At 42.3% G+C, this 18,589-nt stretch overlaps 1 protein-coding gene across 1 annotated transcript in view; it reads left to right on the top strand.

Annotated features, from left to right (window-relative positions):
* Window positions 1-575: 575 nt before the first annotated feature.
* Window positions 576-18,589, top strand: part of atp6v1ba (ATPase, H+ transporting, lysosomal, V1 subunit B, member a) — a 28,011-nt gene continuing 9,997 nt past the window's right edge. The window contains exons 1-6 of the mRNA XM_035532877.1: window positions 576-777; window positions 11,871-11,926; window positions 12,155-12,253; window positions 13,116-13,209; window positions 13,349-13,426; window positions 14,028-14,167. Of these exons, the coding sequence (XP_035388770.1) occupies window positions 669-777; window positions 11,871-11,926; window positions 12,155-12,253; window positions 13,116-13,209; window positions 13,349-13,426; window positions 14,028-14,167 (576 nt within the window). The 5' untranslated portion in view covers window positions 576-668. The remainder of the gene's footprint in view (window positions 778-11,870; window positions 11,927-12,154; window positions 12,254-13,115; window positions 13,210-13,348; window positions 13,427-14,027; window positions 14,168-18,589) is intronic.

Below are 18,589 nucleotides of genomic sequence, written 5' to 3'. Positions count from 1 at the left end.
GGGGAGAAATGTCACCTCATTGAGATCTTTTAGTTGCTCTTTGGTAGTGTTCTAGCACTTTCGAGTAGTTTAAAAACTGCGCTCTTGATGTTAAAAAGTGTAGGGAGAGAGAATGGACCTGTGAATTAGCTTGGGGACAATCGCAGTTTTCCCCTTCTCTCTCTCCTTAATATACATCGTCATTGCCTTTAATGTTAATCTAATGAAAATCTAATGAAAGATTAATAATACAGATATTTAGTTTATATATATATATATATATATATATATATATATATATATATATATATATATATATATATATATATATATATATCATATCATTCACACCCATACAAATAATCTGTTACCTCAGCAAAAAAAAGACTAGTATTTGCTAATCGTGCTTGATCTTAATAAATTTTAACTTTTAGCTTCAAGACAAATACACAACAAAAACCAATAAATTGCTAAGTTTCCTACATAGCCCAGAGAAGCAGAATTTTCTGTAAAATTGTTTCCTATTTCTGAATGCATGTGAGGGACGCGCATTGCTACGCTGTTTCCTTAACGCCGGCGCTCAGCCACATACGCGCACTTCCGTCCTGTCATATGACTAGCGGCGTTAATTCACCCGATAAAAGTGTAAACCTCTCCGTCAGGAAGCGACTTTTATCGACATAGAAAAGATGGCAACCTTAGTAGCGCACGCTCCAGTAGACCTGAACGGCCCTGAAGCTGCGGCAAGGCAACACGCACAAGCTGTGACAAGAAACTACATCTCGCAGCCGAGGCTGAGTAAGTGAAGCGTGTGATTTACCTTTAATTCAGACGGCAAGCGGACTTCCCTCCTTCAGCTTCAGGAGAGCTAACGCTAGGCTAACGCTAGGCTAACGCTTGGCTAACGCTAGGAGGCTCATGTGTCTATGACAAGTACATTCATGTTAGCATAAGATAGCTAGGCTAGCTGGAGATTTGCTTAAGGAAGCTATGTGGACTGTACATTTCATTAGAAGATTTGTAAGTCTTAGCAAACGCTAGCTCATAAGTCATCCGTTAAAGGCACGTATTACGGCTAGTTAGTTCTCCATCTTAATAGTCTTCGTAGTACGCGCTTAATAAGCGGGTGTAAACATTAGTAGCAAACATTAGCTAGGTTGGCTACCTAACCAAACTGTCTGCCTTGATCAGAGACACATAGCAACTAGTTTTCTAGTTAATCAACCACAAGTAAATTAGGGCTAGAAGTAAACGAACCACCTAGCTGTGTGTTTTGTAGGGTGTATGTGGGCTACAGTGACTGAGACGCCACTGATATGGGTTGAATGAGCTAGCTGGTTGTCTAGGGAAATGGACAGTGAGCTGCTTGCTATCTTGGACATGTCATCATGCTATAAGCATACTACAGAATACTAATCATCCTGGAAAATGCCAATGTGTTTGGTATAATCGTACGCCGGGACGCTTGGCTGTACTTTTCCAAGGACACCCTAAACAGATGAGGAGGGGGGGGGGGGGTTAGAAACCATCCGTATCACGTGACACCCTAAACAGATGAAGGGGGGGTGGGGTTAGAAACCATCCGTATCACGTGACACCCTAAACAGCCGTCTGCTGAGCCCGTGACAATCACGTGAGACACGAGACCGGGGATGAATCATATATGAGCGAGAGGCCTTTGGGGTTTTAAATAAACATCTTTGGAAAATAAAGTATAATCAGTGGAAAATGATTTATTTAATTTTAAATTCTGATTAGCTTGTGTATTTGAGGTCTCAGACCTATCATTCATTCATCAGTTTCTCTTCATTTCGTGTTTTTACATCATATTAGGGTGCCGTGGTTAACTGTAATGCATAGAAATCTAATATCTTTGCGTAAATTACATGGACTGCATTTTCTGTTTGGTTAGAGAATTTGAATGAAAGAATTAGGCTTTTCTCACTTGTACTGTGCTTTAGCTGTACATTTACCAGTCATGCAGCCAGTAGGTACAAAAATGTTTGTTCGTCACAGAGGTGATTCTACAGATGCATGTGGAACACTTGCTGACCTAGATGTCTTGGGTCAGCTGACCCCATTTACAGTCAAACGACATTTCGTGGACAATCTGATCTTGCTACACAAAGCTGTTTTGGTTTTTTTTCGTTTGTTTTTATGGAGAGTAGTTTAGTTGGAGAATACCTTGAAAAACTTTCATACGTTTTCTAAGTACTTTCCTGTTCATTTGTTTCTTGTAACCAGTTTTGGAGCGTAGAGTGCATAACCATGCAAAACTAAGTTTTTCTTAAACATTTTACCATACATCACAATTGAGTATATGACAGCCATTATCATATCTCTTATGGTATAATCTTGGACATTGTTCTATTTTAACTTACTTGAGGGGAAAACATTTGTTAGATTTATTAAAAAGTCATTTGTAAATATTATTAGTTTTCTTGATAATGACTGTGAAGTGAATTTGCTAATCAAAATAGCCCTAAAACTGTCAGCTGTCTGTACATTTTCCTGAGACGAAACATTTGTTAGACCAAACGCCACCAAACTTCTCACTAGAAGCTAATCTGGAATGGTATTAAAATGATAGGACCGAATTAGTATTAGCACTTAAGTTGTGTCTGGAATAGTAGTAGTAGTAGTAGTAATTATTTATTTATTTATTTATTTATTTATTTATTTATTAATTATTTAATAGGTACATTATGTTTAAAGAACAGCAAAATATTATAGGAGGCACAGGAGGAAGTATGTACTTCACATTGAGGGGATTTTTAGCATATATTGCACAAAGTTGGAATTTGTTGAACCAAGAATTAAGGTTTTAACACGTGTGTACTGAATCTCTTAATGCAGTGAATCCCTTTATCATTCTGTGACACTTTCTTGTACTCAGATTGAGACCTGGCATTCAGCATGCAGGTTCAGCATGCAGGTTCAGCATGCAGGTTCAGCATGCAGGTTCAGCATGCAGGTTCAGCATGCAGGTTCAGCATGCAGGTTCAGCATGCAGGCTCACTTATATTTTTATGGAACTTCATAGTTACACCACAACAATGTAATCTTTTTTTGCACCAGTTGTTCCTACTTTTGACAGCATAATGTAGAAATATGTAGTGTAATTCACATATAGGCATGTAGTATAATTCACATGTATTGTAGTAGTAGTAATAATATATAATAAATAATAATGTTGTATGTAGTGTAATTCACCTATGAGCACAATGTAATATGTAGTATAATTCACATCAGCATAATGTAATATCTGGTATAATTCTCATAAAAGCACAATGTAATATGTAGTATAATTCACATATGAGGTGTGTGTGTGTGTGTGTGTGTGTGTGTGTGTGTGTGTGTGTGTGTGTGTGTGTGTGTGTGTGTGTGTGTGTGTGTGCGCAGTTAGTTTTTTTCTTTTCTGCATGGCAAACAGGGGGCCGATAGCCTTGATACTAATCAGAGACCTTCTTGTGCCGACATCTCTTTGATGGTATAATTTGAATCGTGTGATGTTTCAGTGTTTGATTTGTTAATTTTGTTTACCCTTTTAATGAAGAGTCTGGATAAGAATTACCTCACCTCTCTCTCTCTCTCCCTCTCTTTTCACCTTGTATATTATTGATGTTATTCACAGTCTACCTCATTAATTTACACCTCAAACATGCTTTCTCTGAGACAACCAGCTTGGGTGGAGTCCCCCCCTTATTTTTCTTGAGAGTGTCACAGGAAAGCTTGGGCTAAAAGCCTTTTAGCAAACCAGGAAGAAATGACTTAATGGAAGAATTGAATCTGAAAGCCAAAGCAGAAAAAGACAGACAGACAGACAGACAGAGAGAGAGACAGACAGAGAGAGAGAGAGAGAGAGAGAGCGAGCGAGACTGGTTGCCTGTATAAAGACACCAGACTGACCCCCCCCCCCCCCAATATCCCAGCACCCTTCAGAACAGTTCAAATAGCCCCTCTAATGTAGGCATGCTAGATAGCACCTCCGTTTTCTTTATCATCAGTGAACAGAGGCTGAGTGCATGGTGATAGCAGCCTATGACTCAAGGAAATGATTCATGACAGACACGCAGGCATGTCACACAAGTGAGTACCCAGATGGCCTTCATTCACCTGAAAGGTCCCCGTCCGTCACACTGACTCTGATTGGTCCTCTTCTATTTACTGAGAAACCTTGGCATACGAGTTTCGGTTGCATTTGCATCGCAATGCTCATGTTATTTATTTCTTGCATGGTTCATTGATATGTAAATTCTAAGAATACTTTAGAACACCTTTGCTAAGAAGTTTAAAATCCTTTGAGCTCCTTGATGTCATTGGAGAAAGTAGAAGATCTCTAAACATTTGGGACATTTGGGACATGATCACTTGCAGGAGTTCATCCTTGTTCCAGTGTCTGTTTGCGTCTTCTCCCTAAAGTCCCTATGGTGAGTGTGTCGTTGGTGTGATGAGCTGATGTGCTCACATGCTTGTGCTAAGTCAAATGTCTATGACTATGAAAGAGACAAACAAATAAAGTGAACACAATACTCATCTATCTTTTGATAGTTGAGGCCTTTTTTATCTTAATCATGTCATTTGCAACAAAAGCAATTAACCCAGACTGTCTTTGCTCTTTGTTTTAGCTCTGAATAGACATTTAAATGAAATGAAAAGCCATTCAGCGTGGTAATGGTATTTCTGTGAAGAAACAATTACCCATAATGACACAGTTATAAACAAATCTTTCAGATGTCACAGCCTGCTTCATTTTGTCTACAGTTTCCTGTTTCTAATCCTTTTGTCCGCTTGTAATTAATCAATTGTCGTGACAGTGAAAGAGAAAGCCCCCTGTGGGCGTTTGACTTCATCTTGCCATCAAAGAAAATGAAATGAGTTGAAAGAAGAGTATAGAATGGTTGACTTTCAAAAATAGTATCCAAGTCTCTAAATTATGTACCACTTAGACCAAGGGGGGGAAAACACACCCATCGTCCTGAGCATAAAGTGCTATGATGCAGCATGCATTTTTCTTTGCATTCAAGCTTCTTGTTTAAAACAATGCTGTAAACACCTTCTGCAAAGTTGTTGGTCTCCAGTGATTTTTATTTTTTTTTTCCATTCGTTTGTTTAAGGTTTCTTGCTTCAAAGTAAAAATATTGACAAAACATAAGGTATATTTCTAGTGTACAGATAATATGCTTCATATGATTGCTATCTTATAGCATATAGTTATTTTTCAATTTACTTTTGTCATTATACCTAAGTATGCAGTAAAAAAAAAAAAGCAGGCTTATCTCTGCACATCTCAACCTGTGCGTAACAGTAGTCTTGAACTGGCCGTGGAGTGTAGCGTTTGTGTAGTTGCACTACTATATTGTGTACATGTATACACTGATCAGCTCTAAAGGTGTCTTGTGGTGTCTGGCACCAAGGCATTAGCAGCAGATCCTGTAAATCCTGTAAATTGCGAAGTGGCATCCATGGATCAGGCTTATTTTTTAAGTACATCCCACTGATGCTTGATCGGATTGAAATCTGGGGCATTTGGAGGCCAAGTCAACACTTTTGATCCCTTTATGTTCCTCACACCATTCCTGAACGGTATTTGCAGTGTGGCAAGGTGCATTATCCTGCTGAAAGAGGCTCCTGCCATTAGGGAATACCGTTACCATGAAGGGGCACGCTTGGAGTGCAACAACGTTTAGGTGGTACATGTCCAAGTAACAGCCACATGAGTGCCAGGACCCAAGGTTTCCCAGCAGAACATTCCCCAGAGCATCACACTGCCTCGGCTGGTTTGCCTTCTTCCCTTGGTGCATCCTGGCTCCATCTCTGTCCCAGCTAAACAGCGTACCCAGCCATTCACATGCTGTAAAACAAAACATAATTCATCAGACCAGGCCATATTCTTCCATTATTCCTTGATCCGGTCCGGTTCTGATTCCACTTTCAGTGGTGGTCAGCACGGAAACTGACTGGTCTACATCTACACAACTTCATAAATAGCTATGATGGAAACATTTTCAGTAATTTGTGCCACGGTAGCCCTGTGGGATTGGATCAAATAGGCCAGCCTTCACTATCCACACGTGTTGGTGAGATTTTGGCGCTCACAACCCTGTAGCCAGTTCCTTGGAAAACTTTTGGTGGGTACTAACCACTGGCAGGTGTCTAGCCACATTTTGGCCCTTGCCGTAATCTGTTAGATTGAAATGCCTTTATTGAAATAAAAAATATATTTTCAGTCAAATCTTGACTGGTACTGTATGTATATTTGTTTATATATTATCACACACATACACCAAATATGTAAACTGTAACTTTAAAAATCCCGAAATATAAGACAAAACATATAACCAGTTATTATCTTGGATAAAAATTTTTTTTGCACACGTCATTGTAAACCTGGCAAAATGAGTTTACATTATCAATCTGTTGCTAGGCAGGGTACCTCCAAAAAACCTGCCGGTCCTGTGCAGATATCTGTGAAACTGTTGGTATGACATTACAGCTGATTTAACCCAGCTACCTCTTTCCAGAAGAGCTCTGGGGTTAACCAGCCACCAGGCCTACATCCTGTGTTCCACGGCCAACAAATTTCAGCAGTACCCCACCACTAACACACACACCCACCCCCCTCGTTACACATGGTCCAATCATCGAGAGTGAGCACTTCTCAGGCATAGCCTCTGCCTGTGGGTCAAAAGCATTCCCACCTGATGGGCAGTTATCAAGGTGTGGGTGTTTGCTTGTTTGGGTGTCTCTGATGGGCCGTTATCGCTGTCCAGGGCATTGTTGGGACAGGTGTTACCATTCTTGAGTGCACTGTAGGGACAGGTGAACAGCTAGGTTATTGAAGGGTTGGGTGGGTGTATGCTTGGGTTTGACTGGCTGTTGTTAGTCTTGTAGTTGTACTGTGTTTGGAGTTCATAATTGTACTTTTATGGCAGCTCAAGTGTCTTTGAATATTAGTTAAGGAGACTCAGCTTTGTGCCTTTACCACAAACCAAGTTTATGTGGTAGGTGCCTCATTCAGGACCTATACGAACAAGCCGTGTTGAAGTGGCCACCTGCCCAATCTGCACAGTTGGCCAAAACTATACTTTGGCCTTGTCAATATAATGAGACACGTCACAAGTGTTTCTCGACCATCTGAAAGTATCGAGGGTAGAAAACCTTAAGATTCATGCACATAGAATACTTCTCAGTACTGGTGAAAGCCTTGAGAATATTCCGTGCTTCTGATACTCTTGAAGAAACTTCCTTTACATCTGATTCTTGCATTTTGCATTCAGAGACCTGAGCTCTTGAGCTCCCCCACTCTGCTGTCAGTATTGTAATTGGATTCTGCCTGTTAGCATTGAAACGCGAGTGAATACCAATGCAGGCTCTAGCCAGTCTCCATTCACAGCCTTTCACACGCCTGCCCTTTGCTTGTCCACTATTTCTCTCTTTTTATCGAGTCTCATTTCACAATTTTCACACATTATAATGTTCGGATCTTCTAAATGCGATTGAATCAAGGCACAATTACATCTCTTAACGGAATAGCCGATGCAATTACGAAAGTGAAAAAAATAATTGATTATTTTCGCAGAAATGTGTTAATGTGTGTTTAGTCAAAAGCATAAAATGGACATTTTGTGCCTTTATAAAACCCCTTGTTTACATGCTGCACGTTGAGACCACATTGCAGGCTGTTTGGGAGAATGGCAGTGAGGTTCAGTTAACATGTTCCCTTCACTGCTCATTCTCTGTGTGTCCTTTGGATTCATAATTTTGAGGATGTTACTGCAGCCATATTCACAACGTAATGTTCGACACATACATATCAGCTGAATGTGTCTGTCTTCATTATGGATCTTTTTCAGTTATTATCCAATTTAATGGTTCTGTGATTTGCTGGCTGATGCCTTTCTATGCCTCACAAAATAACCAAGAATAATATTTGACTTTTAATATTTGAATGGAAATGATATCAAAAGTTTTGATACCTTGTATATTTACTCTAAAAGCAGCTGTTGGGGAATTGTTTTGTATCTGTTAAATACTGGCTGTGCATGCTGCCTCTGAGAAAGGCATGCTCGCAACTTAGATGTGGCATTCATAATGTTTCATTTCCTTAACTAAACACATTAGGGCTAAGTAAAGAACACATTAGGGCTAAGTAAAGATTAGGGCTAAGTAAAGGGAGAATGTGAGCCTAAACCACACAAGCAACTACAGTATGTTGTTCTGAATTGTGTCCTAAACTGTAGGAATGGTAGTCTGATATTACTCATTCACAGCAGAGCTGACTGTACAAACAAATCACTTATTTTATTTAAAAAAAAAAAAGTTCTAACAATTTTGCTTTTCTTTTTCAAGGTTTATTCTCAATCCGATTATCCTCTTAATTTTTTTTTTTCTTAAAACAATTTCTCATGGCTCTCCAAGGATGTGAGAAGTGTGTAGATGAGTATGCAGTTGGAAACAGATCTCAGCTTTGTTTGGCCTTTTAAAGAAGGAGCGTGCGCTTTGAGTTCATATACTTCTCAACCCCAAGATTCCCAGCCAGCTTGTGTAAGAAGAATGCGTTATGCCGAGCGTCTCGGTATAAGGCATTCACTTGGTCTTCGTCAGGGTTCGTCTGATTTTTAAATTTTTTTTTTTTTCCTTGTTCTGTTTTTTATACACAAGAGTACATCTGGCTTGAACCTATAAACAGCCTAGCAGGTGCCCTGGCTGGGTTGTCTTTTATGTTTTGTCCTGATTGCTTTGGTAATTGGTCTTCTCTCCCCTCGTCTCCATCTCTTTACGTGCTGTCTTGTGGTGGGACAGCAGTGTGTTTGCAAATCACTAAAAAAAAAACCCAACAAAAACCCCCAAAACAAACAAAAAAACAAAACAGACCCCGAGGGGGTGTGATGATATGAGACGTGCAGGGGCGGGGCGGGGGGAGGCTTCTCCTACCCCTTAGCTACTGCCCTGCAACCCCCCACACCTCAGCTAACCCTCTGTCACCCCAGCACCCTTCAACTCCCCCCCCCCCCCACCTCTCAGCTACCCTTCCGTCACCCCACCCTCCGCTACCCTCCACAGCCCAGTCTGTTCCCTGGTCTCCATCACCCTCTCTTTGAGTGCAGGAATGGGAGTGTGTTGGAATGCTCTGGGCCTCTTTCACTGGCTCTTCAATGGGCCCTTTTAGTACTTCACACCAAGGTGTCCTTGGGGGGCACAAGGTCAGGCTACCAAAACAGCCGCTACCGCCAGATTACAACCAATTAACGTTTCTGCAGACAATGGCCCTGGCAGCTCTGTAGGGCTGGCTCTGACCCACGGCACTGTTCCGCGCCTGGCCCGCGCACCGCGACACTCCAGCTCAAGTGTCCTGGGAGGGGTGGAGAAAGTTTTTCAAGCCCAATGGGAAATGTTGCTACTTCATGCCATGTGAATATATAGCCTTTTTTTTTTTTTTTTTAATCTTTATTTTGCGCGGCCTTTTCCGAGACTTGTGGCGCTCCCTCTGAAAGAGCTCAGAGCAGAGGCGTTGGGTGCAATGCAGAGGGTGCTTGCGCAGTTTTGTTACTTTAATCCATCTATTTTCTTACATGCGTTCCGAAGAAAACGCATGTTAATTAAGTTCTGCAGTGCACTGCTATTTTATATGATGTCTGTTAAATTGAAGTGTAAGTCCATTTAATGTTCTGAGTCACATTTTCTCACAGTATGTGTAAGAACATGCTCTATGCCCTACATTGGTCCACTTGCTTACACCTGTTTTAATATGCTAATGCCAAGTACATCGCTGCAATAAGTCTTCTTGTGTTTGGCTGAAAGATTTTGGTAGTATTTTCCATTAGGTGTGTGTGTGTGTGTGGGGGGGGTGTTTTGAGAGATGTTTAAGAGGTTGATGCACAATTATACGGTGGCAATTTTCCTGCATCATAATTATGATCACATCTCGGTAAATAGCCATATGAATCTCTTTTGAAACATATGGGCAATTTGTGGGGTAAGTGTAGCTATTAAGTCCATTTTATAAACACATCCATCAAAAGTGCGTGCTGCAATTTGTCTGGGCCGGGTCGGAAAGGAGGCGTTGAACAAAACCATAATGTCTTGAAAAATGTTGGAATTTGCAGAAAAACGTGTATTTTTGTCCATTTGTGAAATGGCATTATTTGGTGTTGAGTGTGATGAGGCCCTGGTTTTCTTTGAGACATAATGGTAATTACGAGGCTAATCTTTTATTTAGGGACACATTTGCACTGTCGGGATTCAGGTAATGTGGATTTCACCTGCAGGCTTCGGCTGTTTTAATTTTTAATTTGGGCCCGTACATGTTTATTTAAATAGGTACAGTATAGATTGTGAAACACTACAAAGTTTTGTCGACTTGAGGCTCACACGCTTGGTGCCCTTTGGTGTGACAGTCATTTCTCTCACATCATCACGGATCATGACAGACATGTTTTTCTGCAGCTTAGACGTTAAAGGTTTTACTGAGTCTTCTTTTTCTATTTGGACACAGATGTAAGCCTTTTTTATTTTTTATTTTTATTTTTTTATAAACCTATATAGCAACAGGTAGCTTTTTTAAAAACTTATTGGTAGTAGTTATCCTTGTTCTAAATATTAACCCTGCATTATTTATTTCATTCATTATTTGTAAGCATCATGTGTAGATGGCTTTATTCAGTGTCTTTACTTACTTTCTACCTGCAGAGTACTGAGGTGAGTGTGTGTTGGAGAGATTTTAGCGGCATGCTTCAGCGCCGTGTACAGGCTCTGAGAGGAGCCGCATGGTATTATCACAGTGTCTCATTAACTCACGTTCCCCCAGCAAACGGTGTGAGCTAACAGTGCCGTGCTAGCGTAGCAGCAAACTCAACGTAGTGGCACGCTAATGTCGCATAACAGTGAGCTAACATAGTGGCGAGGTAACGTAGCCGTGAGCTGATGGTCTTTAGCTTCAGAGTCTCATCACACATCTCATCCCCTGTGTCAGAGGAAAAGCCTGACAGTTGGGGCGAACCTAAACCCCAGAGTTCATACTATTAAATGAACTGGAGGAAAGTCAAAGTGATGAAGTGAGTATTTTTGTTTTCTTAGCGAGTATTACTTGTAGAGCATTTAAAAACACCAAATTTATTTAAAGTTTATGTATTTCCAATCTGAAGACCTACGCGGAGCCATAGTCTAGCTCTGAGCTCAGGCTTGTGCAACTCTGTTAAAGTGCACAGGTTCACCCCATGTCTGTACCTATCTCACAGTTAGAAATACTTTTTCCCGCTGCTTGAGCGCTGCGATCCCTCTCCAAGTGCCTCGACCCGTTCCCTCCAACTACGATCTTCCTCCAGAAGAGCTCTTATTACCTGACCCCACCTGCAAGAAGCTACTCCATCTCTCCCTTTCTGTAATGCCTATTATTTCGGAAGGATTACACTTGGCGCTCAGGCTGATAACTGCTAGGCGTGTTATGGAAAGGCAATGGTTGTCGGGGAGAGCAGAGCGGGGCTGTCTTCGGTTTGGTAAGGTGGGGACCCGGTCCCTCTGCCTCCACGCCTGCAGACGGACGGGGACGGTGCCCAGCACTTCTATCACTCTGACATTTGCCCACGGCAATGCGCAGAAAGTCAAATTATAATGCTTGAGTAAAGGTCAGAGTGTGCGCGATTAGAAGCGGCGAGGTTAGGAGAGAGCTGGGCCTCATTTCCATCTGATGGAAGGCTCATTTGTTGGCCTCTGTTGGGGGGTTGAAGTCATGCACTTTCCTTGGAGCAGCCAGAGGTGCAAAGGCCACTTTCAAATATTGAAATTGCCGAAAATGAAATGATTCAGTGTCATCAGTTGTTGGCGAATGCAAAAGTTTATGTTCATCCTGTGATGTTGATTTAAAAGGGAAGGCATTCTGTTTTCCTCAGCATATTCCACTGTGTCGGGTGTTAACGGCCCCCTGGTCATTCTGGACAAGGTCAAAGTAAGAGACTTTCTTGTTTTGTTTTTGTTTTTTTCTTTTAAACACTATATTTCGCTCTATATTCACAGCAGTATTTACGCAGAATATCCAGTAACAACCTTTCAGTCTTGGCAATAGGAACCATTTGTTGGCCCTTCTGATTTGAACGATGTTTCTTTCTTTTTAAATTTCATTTGATAACCTATTTGTTTATTCTCTCCCCCCCTCCCTCCTCCGTTCGCTCTCTAGTTTCCTCGCTATGCTGAGATCGTCCACCTCACCTTGCCGGATGGCACCCGGAGGAGTGGGCAGGTGTTGGAGGTGATTGGCACTAAGGCTGTTGTTCAGGTGAGGCAGTAGACACTGCTCTGGCCCAGTCTCGGTTCCTTCCACACGCACGTCCCCGTGACGATTCAAGTTGAGGGGGAGGGTATACGCTTGCCATTTTAACTTCATGACATCCCGTGGTTCAGGAATGCGATATGTTGCAATGTAGGTTTAGCAACAGAAGCAGCAGAATTAATGTTTTCTGAAGTAACAGTTGCTCCTGCTGCTGTAAGGATTTTCCAAGCAGAAGTGGAAAAGAGAAGCGAATGGGGGCGGAAATATTTGGTTACACTGCATGACGCGGAACAAAACTTAGACTGACAAAAGAGGTTTTGAAATTTTTATAGAATGGGTTTAGCAAATTTGTGGCCTTGGGCATAGACTTTTAGCGAGCCCCTTTAAACATATCATTAACGTGTCTTTGAATACTTTAATTCCCAAAATCACATTTGCATAGAGTGCTTGATTTAAAAAGAAAAGTCTGGTTTGCCCAGTTCATCTGAGCCCTTGGGTAACATGGTAAGAAAACATGGTTTTTAGGATTGCTGGCAGTTCAAGTGAAATATTTAGTGCTTATTTAAAATGTGGCAAGTCGCAGGTCCATGGCGCACTATACTGGAAGTCACTGGGAAATTGCAAGGCATTTTTTCAGCTGGTGTGCGGGTTGTATTTGTGGATTGGTGTGCGGGGTGTGTCTGTGAGAGCTGGTGTGCGGGTTGTATTTGTGAGCTGGTGTGCGGGTTGTTTTTCTTCCTATGAATCTAGTTCATTCAGAGGCTACAGCGTTTTGGATCTTAAATGTTATGGCTACTGTTACAGTCTCAGTGATCCTGTGATAAGACACATAGCGATGGATTCCGATGTCTGTTTTTGCAATTGTCAGGTGTTTGAAGGGACCTCAGGTATTGATGCTAAGAAGACCGCCTGTGAGTTCACAGGTGACATCCTACGCACACCTGTGTCTGAGGACATGCTGGGTAAACATACAATCTGTCTCTCTCTCTCTCTCTCTCACACACATGCACTTATACCCCACACACCCCTTATAAATAAAGGATATGATCAAAATAAATCAGTTAAAATAAATAAGTTAATGTCATGGGTGTTTTTTCTTAGGACGTGTCTTCAACGGTTCGGGCAAACCTATTGACCGTGGCCCCAGTGTATTGGCTGAGGACTACCTAGACATCATGGGTACAGGATGTCTTCAGTCTTCACACTTTATCCAGCACTTGAATATCTGCCCCTTCCCAGCCTGCCCGGCTGCAAGAAAAGCCCTTGGCCCTGAGACTCGCACGGGAACTGCGCTTATTAAATAAGAAACATTGTATTAGGATCTGTGTGTCATGTTGAAACCCATTCACTGAAGGCTTAGTTTTACAGTCGCTCAAGGCTGCCTGTGTCTGAGGTTGGGTTTTCTGATGTATAGAGAGAACGCATGAATCTCATGAGGGCTTTCAAAAGAGGTCAACTGAGACCATGAGGAACAGAGACAACCACGCCTTAGGGTCGCACTGATCTCAGGACACTTCATGGTTGCCCTGCTCTCAGGACAGTTCCAGAAGTTACTGAAGACATATGTGGCATAGATAGAGTGCAAACAAACTGGTTGTAAAAATAAAATCTCAAAAGTGTACAAAAAAAACCAAATCTAGAACGGCATTGACATTTAATTGTTTTCGGCTGTCACTGAAAATAAATTTTATCTATATATCCTAGAAACAACAAAATACTTGTGTGTTTTTTGCCCTTGCGTTAATGACCTCTGCATTAAAGACATCTTTATCTCTCCCAGGCCAACCCATCAACCCTCAGTGTCGTATCTATCCTGAGGAGATGATCCAGACAGGCATCTCTGCCATTGATGGTATGAACAGTATCGCCAGAGGACAGAAGATCCCCATCTTCTCTGCAGCTGGCCTTCCTCATAATGAGGTGTGTGTGTGTGTGTGTGTGTGTGTGTGTGTGTGTGTGTGAAGACAGCATCTACTCGGTGCAGTGTGTTCCACACCGTTGGCTCTAGCTGATTCTTGTCAGCATCGTTTTGGCCGAGTGTGCATGTCGAATCAACGTCGGCAGTCTGCCGTGAAGGCATTCTGTTTGTTCAGTCTAAATTTGACTCAAAATGACATAAAATGGACTTTTTTTTTGGTCACATTTTTGGTCTACTGAGGTAGTGTGCTATATTTTCAGACACAGAAAGTAATTTGGTGTGTTAACTGTCTACAGAACAGGTGGAATATTTGTCATTACCTTGTTGTTACTGTGTGCGATTTTATGTAAGGAGGGAGTTCCAGAAAAGGTGGGAGTCACTCAGAACTCAGTTATAAGAAGCTTGCATCTTGGGAAGCAGGCCTTTCCGTGCACGTCGGGAAGCAGGCCTTTCCGTGCACGTCGGGAAGCAGGCCTTTCCGTGCACGTCGGGAAGCAGGCCTTTCCGTGCACGTCGGGAAGCAGGCGTTTGCGTTTGAGTTGTATGCTTTTGTGCAGGCCTGTAGCATACGTGCATGTCGTTCATCAGCTGTATTCTGTTGGGTGTGTTCGAGTTTAAATCCACACATGCCACTAGGGGCGTCCGTGAGCTGGCGGAAGGCGATCATCAGTCGCTCGCAGTTGGTGTTCGTTCTTCAGTGTCAGTTTGGCGCCTCTCTGTCCTATGAGGACAGACGTATAGGAGAAGCGGTGACCGCTGCAGTTATGAGCAGGTGCTAAGAACCCTCCTCTGCCAAGCCTATAAATGTTCTCGTACGTTGGCCTGGGCAAAGACCTTTACATTTGGTCTCTCACCCTGAAGGGTGTGTGACTGGGACCCAGTTCGGCAAAATCCAGAATCCACCAAATGATAAAATGTTTGGAATTAGATTTTTTTTTTTCCCAAGCATCTGACATATGAGCTAATGTTGTTGTAGCGTAGACTGTCCTTTTTTTACCATGTAGATAATGATATTTTAGATGTTTTAAATGCACATTTAAATTTAACCAGTTGTAACCTTTTACTGCGTATTTCATCACATCCCATTGTAGAAAGGACAGATGACTGTGTGTTTCTGTGTTATTGTCTGTGTGTGTATTGTCTCTGTATGTGTGTGGTGTGTGTGTGTGCGAGTATGTGTTTGTGAGGCAGTGGCTCAGTTGCTTGTCCAAGCAGACACGTGTGGGGTTCCCCCACACAAACACACTGTGTCAGGTAGATACCTAAGCCATCTGCACACGGTATCTGCAGTGTCGCTTCAAGTCAAGTGAATTTGTGCAACACTTTTTACAACGCGCGTCGTCAAAAAACAGCTGTACAAATGTCTGGTTCTTGATCCGTAATAGCGATAGTAAAAACCTGGAAGGACTGAAAGAGAATACTGAACATGTCATCCATGCTTCATTACATTGTGTGTACTGCAAGTAGCCAATTCAGTATAGATGTGGGAGTCTCGGCTACTCTGGTGGGTCTGGGAGGGTGTGCTGTTTCTGTATCCGCTGGAGTAGATTGATGGGTATGACTGTGGCGGTAGTGCAGAAGAGGGGGCATATAACGCTATAAAGCCAAGCTCTCGATTTACCAGTCCACCTACGTTACCCCCCCCCCCCCTCACCTGCGGTCAGGAAGTCTGGGTTAAAGAACAAGACTGTGGACACCGAGCAGTCTCCGTGATGGGGTGATGAGTTCGGCTGTCCTCGAGGGGCTCAGAGCAGAGCCCCTGCTCCTCCGCCTTGAGAGGAGGATCAGAGGAGGATGACCTCTGGTCACCTCATGGCCAACTGAGAGGAGGTCTTGTGGTTGTCCCGGGAGACCCGTTGGAGGGAACACATCGTCAGGTTTTTTTTTTTTAATTATTTTTTTTTTTACTGTCAATAGGCAATTCGATACAAAGGGTTAAATTACAATGAAATGCATGCGCTTTGCTAGCATACTGTTGACCTCATACGATGCTGAAACTATTAAACTATAAATTATATTGGAAAAGGGGCAATGTGAGAGAATGCATTGTTGGATAGTTGTGTGTGTGTGTGTGTGTGTGTGTGTATAAGAGGAACATTTTAAATATAAATAAGATGGAACATTAAACATATTAAATATATGATGGCAGCATTATACAATTGCTGTTTATATTTCTGTAACTTCATGGTAATTTCTAACAGTGGCTCAGTTGTGAAAAAATGCTGAGGACAAGAATATGGTCTGGGTGTTGCATTCAATTCAGCTACCCCTCAAAGTTGAGTCCTCTGGCGCATGTGGAGCTTTGGTTTTAGAGGCCGCAAAGCTAAGCGGAGCTGCGAAGGGATGATCGGACGTGGATGGGGAGAGCACAGATTAGTTGGGGAAATGCATTATAAACACGGAATGGCTGAGGTGCTTGGTGTATCGGGTCCGCGGAGGTTTGGGGAGGTGAGTGGATTGTCGTCATGCCTGGAGCGGCAGATCCAGATGTCGGCACTGAGCTTGAATTCACGGTGCCAGTACGGCCTTAGTCACCCGGGAGTCCAAAAAGGCAAGGGGTTCTGTATGTGGTTGGGGAGCATCGGGGGGGGTGCCGTTTGGGATGCCAGACCTCACTGTTGAAACTTCTGAAGGTGTCGCGGGATTAATTCAACCAATCGCAGATGGAGGGAGGTGCCTACCTGATGACCCCTAAGAGGAGCTTGCAAGGTTGTGGTGTTCTACTGTGACGTGAGTGTGCTGGGCTCCACGTGTAGCTCCTGTCGTCACAGGACATTTGACATCTTATCCCGTGTATAACCGGAGCTGCATATCAATTGACACAGGATTGCCTGGGCGTTTGATAGAGAGGCTGTTTTGTGATCATTTTAACCTCTTCTGTATTTCCCCATTGTAGTCTGTTTCATTCATAGCAGCATTTATCCTGATTGTCATGAATGACAGTTTGACAGTGTTATGCCCACGAACGCCCTCCACGCACACATTTCGTTATTTCTAAATCTCTGCTTAGGGCTGGGTGCGTGTGTGAGTGCATGCGTATGTGTGCGTCTGTGCATGTGTAAGTTGCGACTCGGTGAGGCTCAGCTCGAGCTGTGTTGGCTAACACTTCTGTGCTGATCTTGTGCTTTTTGGCCTGGAGTGGACATGACCCTGACTTGTGAAAATTCTGGTCATAAGTCATGTGTTTCCAGAGTTCTGGTGAAGCTGTGCATTTACACGTTTTAGCAGCCTCTTCAGGACCTGGAGCGGGAAACAGCCCTGGGGTTACCCGTCTGTGTTTATGACCTCAGTAGGCTCCCACTGTATCTTCTCTTCAGTGACCTGAGAGTGCGCCTAAGCCTGCTTGAGGCCCCATTAACTACCACACACACTCATCACAGATCACAAGCTCACACACACACCTTTGCACACAAGTTCCCACTGTGTAAGTGCTTTTGAAAGAGCTGAATTTGGATAAGACATGGATAAGACAAGACAAACTAATTCAGGTATCAATAAAAAAAGATGACCATCACATCTCTTGTGCAAATGTATATTAAAGTAAAAGATTGATGTGTCATTTTAAAATTTTTTTATTATTATTATTTTTTTATTTATTAAATGTACACTCAAAGCAAACCTCATCCTGTCTCTCACACAAGCTGCTATAGATAACTTGCATCATTTTTGGTTAAAAAAATTTGCAAGGGCTGAAACTACTTCAACTGTATTCCTCAAAGAGCAAAAGGGCTAGAAAATAATGGAAGAGTAATGATCCCTCATAAGTGCATCATTATGTCTACTAATATTGAAAAATTGTGGTCACAAAGTCGCAAGGTGTCAGCACTGTGTCTTCCAGCTCTGCAGTAAAACCCTCCTTAGGCTGAATAATGACAACGGGCCTTTTGCCATTGTAATGATTTAAATAAATAAAATAAAAAAACACCACAAACTTTCTCACTTTATTAAAATGCCAGTCACAGGTTCACAGCAAGCTTTATCCTCTTAGAGAAACAGGTGTTTAGGTCAGAGTTCAGCTGTGGGGCACCCCGGGTCAGACACCCGGGACTATTACATTAAGTAATAAGTGTGAAATTCCTCTTGCGCCCTTTCTCTCTTGGTCGTGTGTGTGAGTGTGTGAGTGTGTGTGTGTGAGTGTGAGTGTGTACACACACAGAGAGCGAGAAAAGGAATAAAGCAGCAGCCTTATGTTCCAACTTGGGCTTTCAGTTTTTTTGTGTGTGGAAATTTTCAAGGTTCTCTCATTTAGCCTATTTTTTAATTTGAAGAAATAACTACTGTAACATTGAATATTACCCATACACAAGATGGATGCGCCTAGGACAGATTCACAGACACATTAACTTTTTAATTAGTCTTCACTCGTATATCCCACGCTCATTTCTGTGTACCACAAATTGTATCTTATTAGCAGTGTTGATTTT

Source organism: Electrophorus electricus, chromosome 13 (assembly GCF_013358815.1).
Source record: "Electrophorus electricus isolate fEleEle1 chromosome 13, fEleEle1.pri, whole genome shotgun sequence".
Lineage (NCBI taxonomy): Eukaryota > Metazoa > Chordata > Actinopteri > Gymnotiformes > Gymnotidae > Electrophorus > Electrophorus electricus.
Note: the sequence above shows the minus strand (reverse complement) of the source record. Positions and strands in the feature narration are given on the sequence as shown.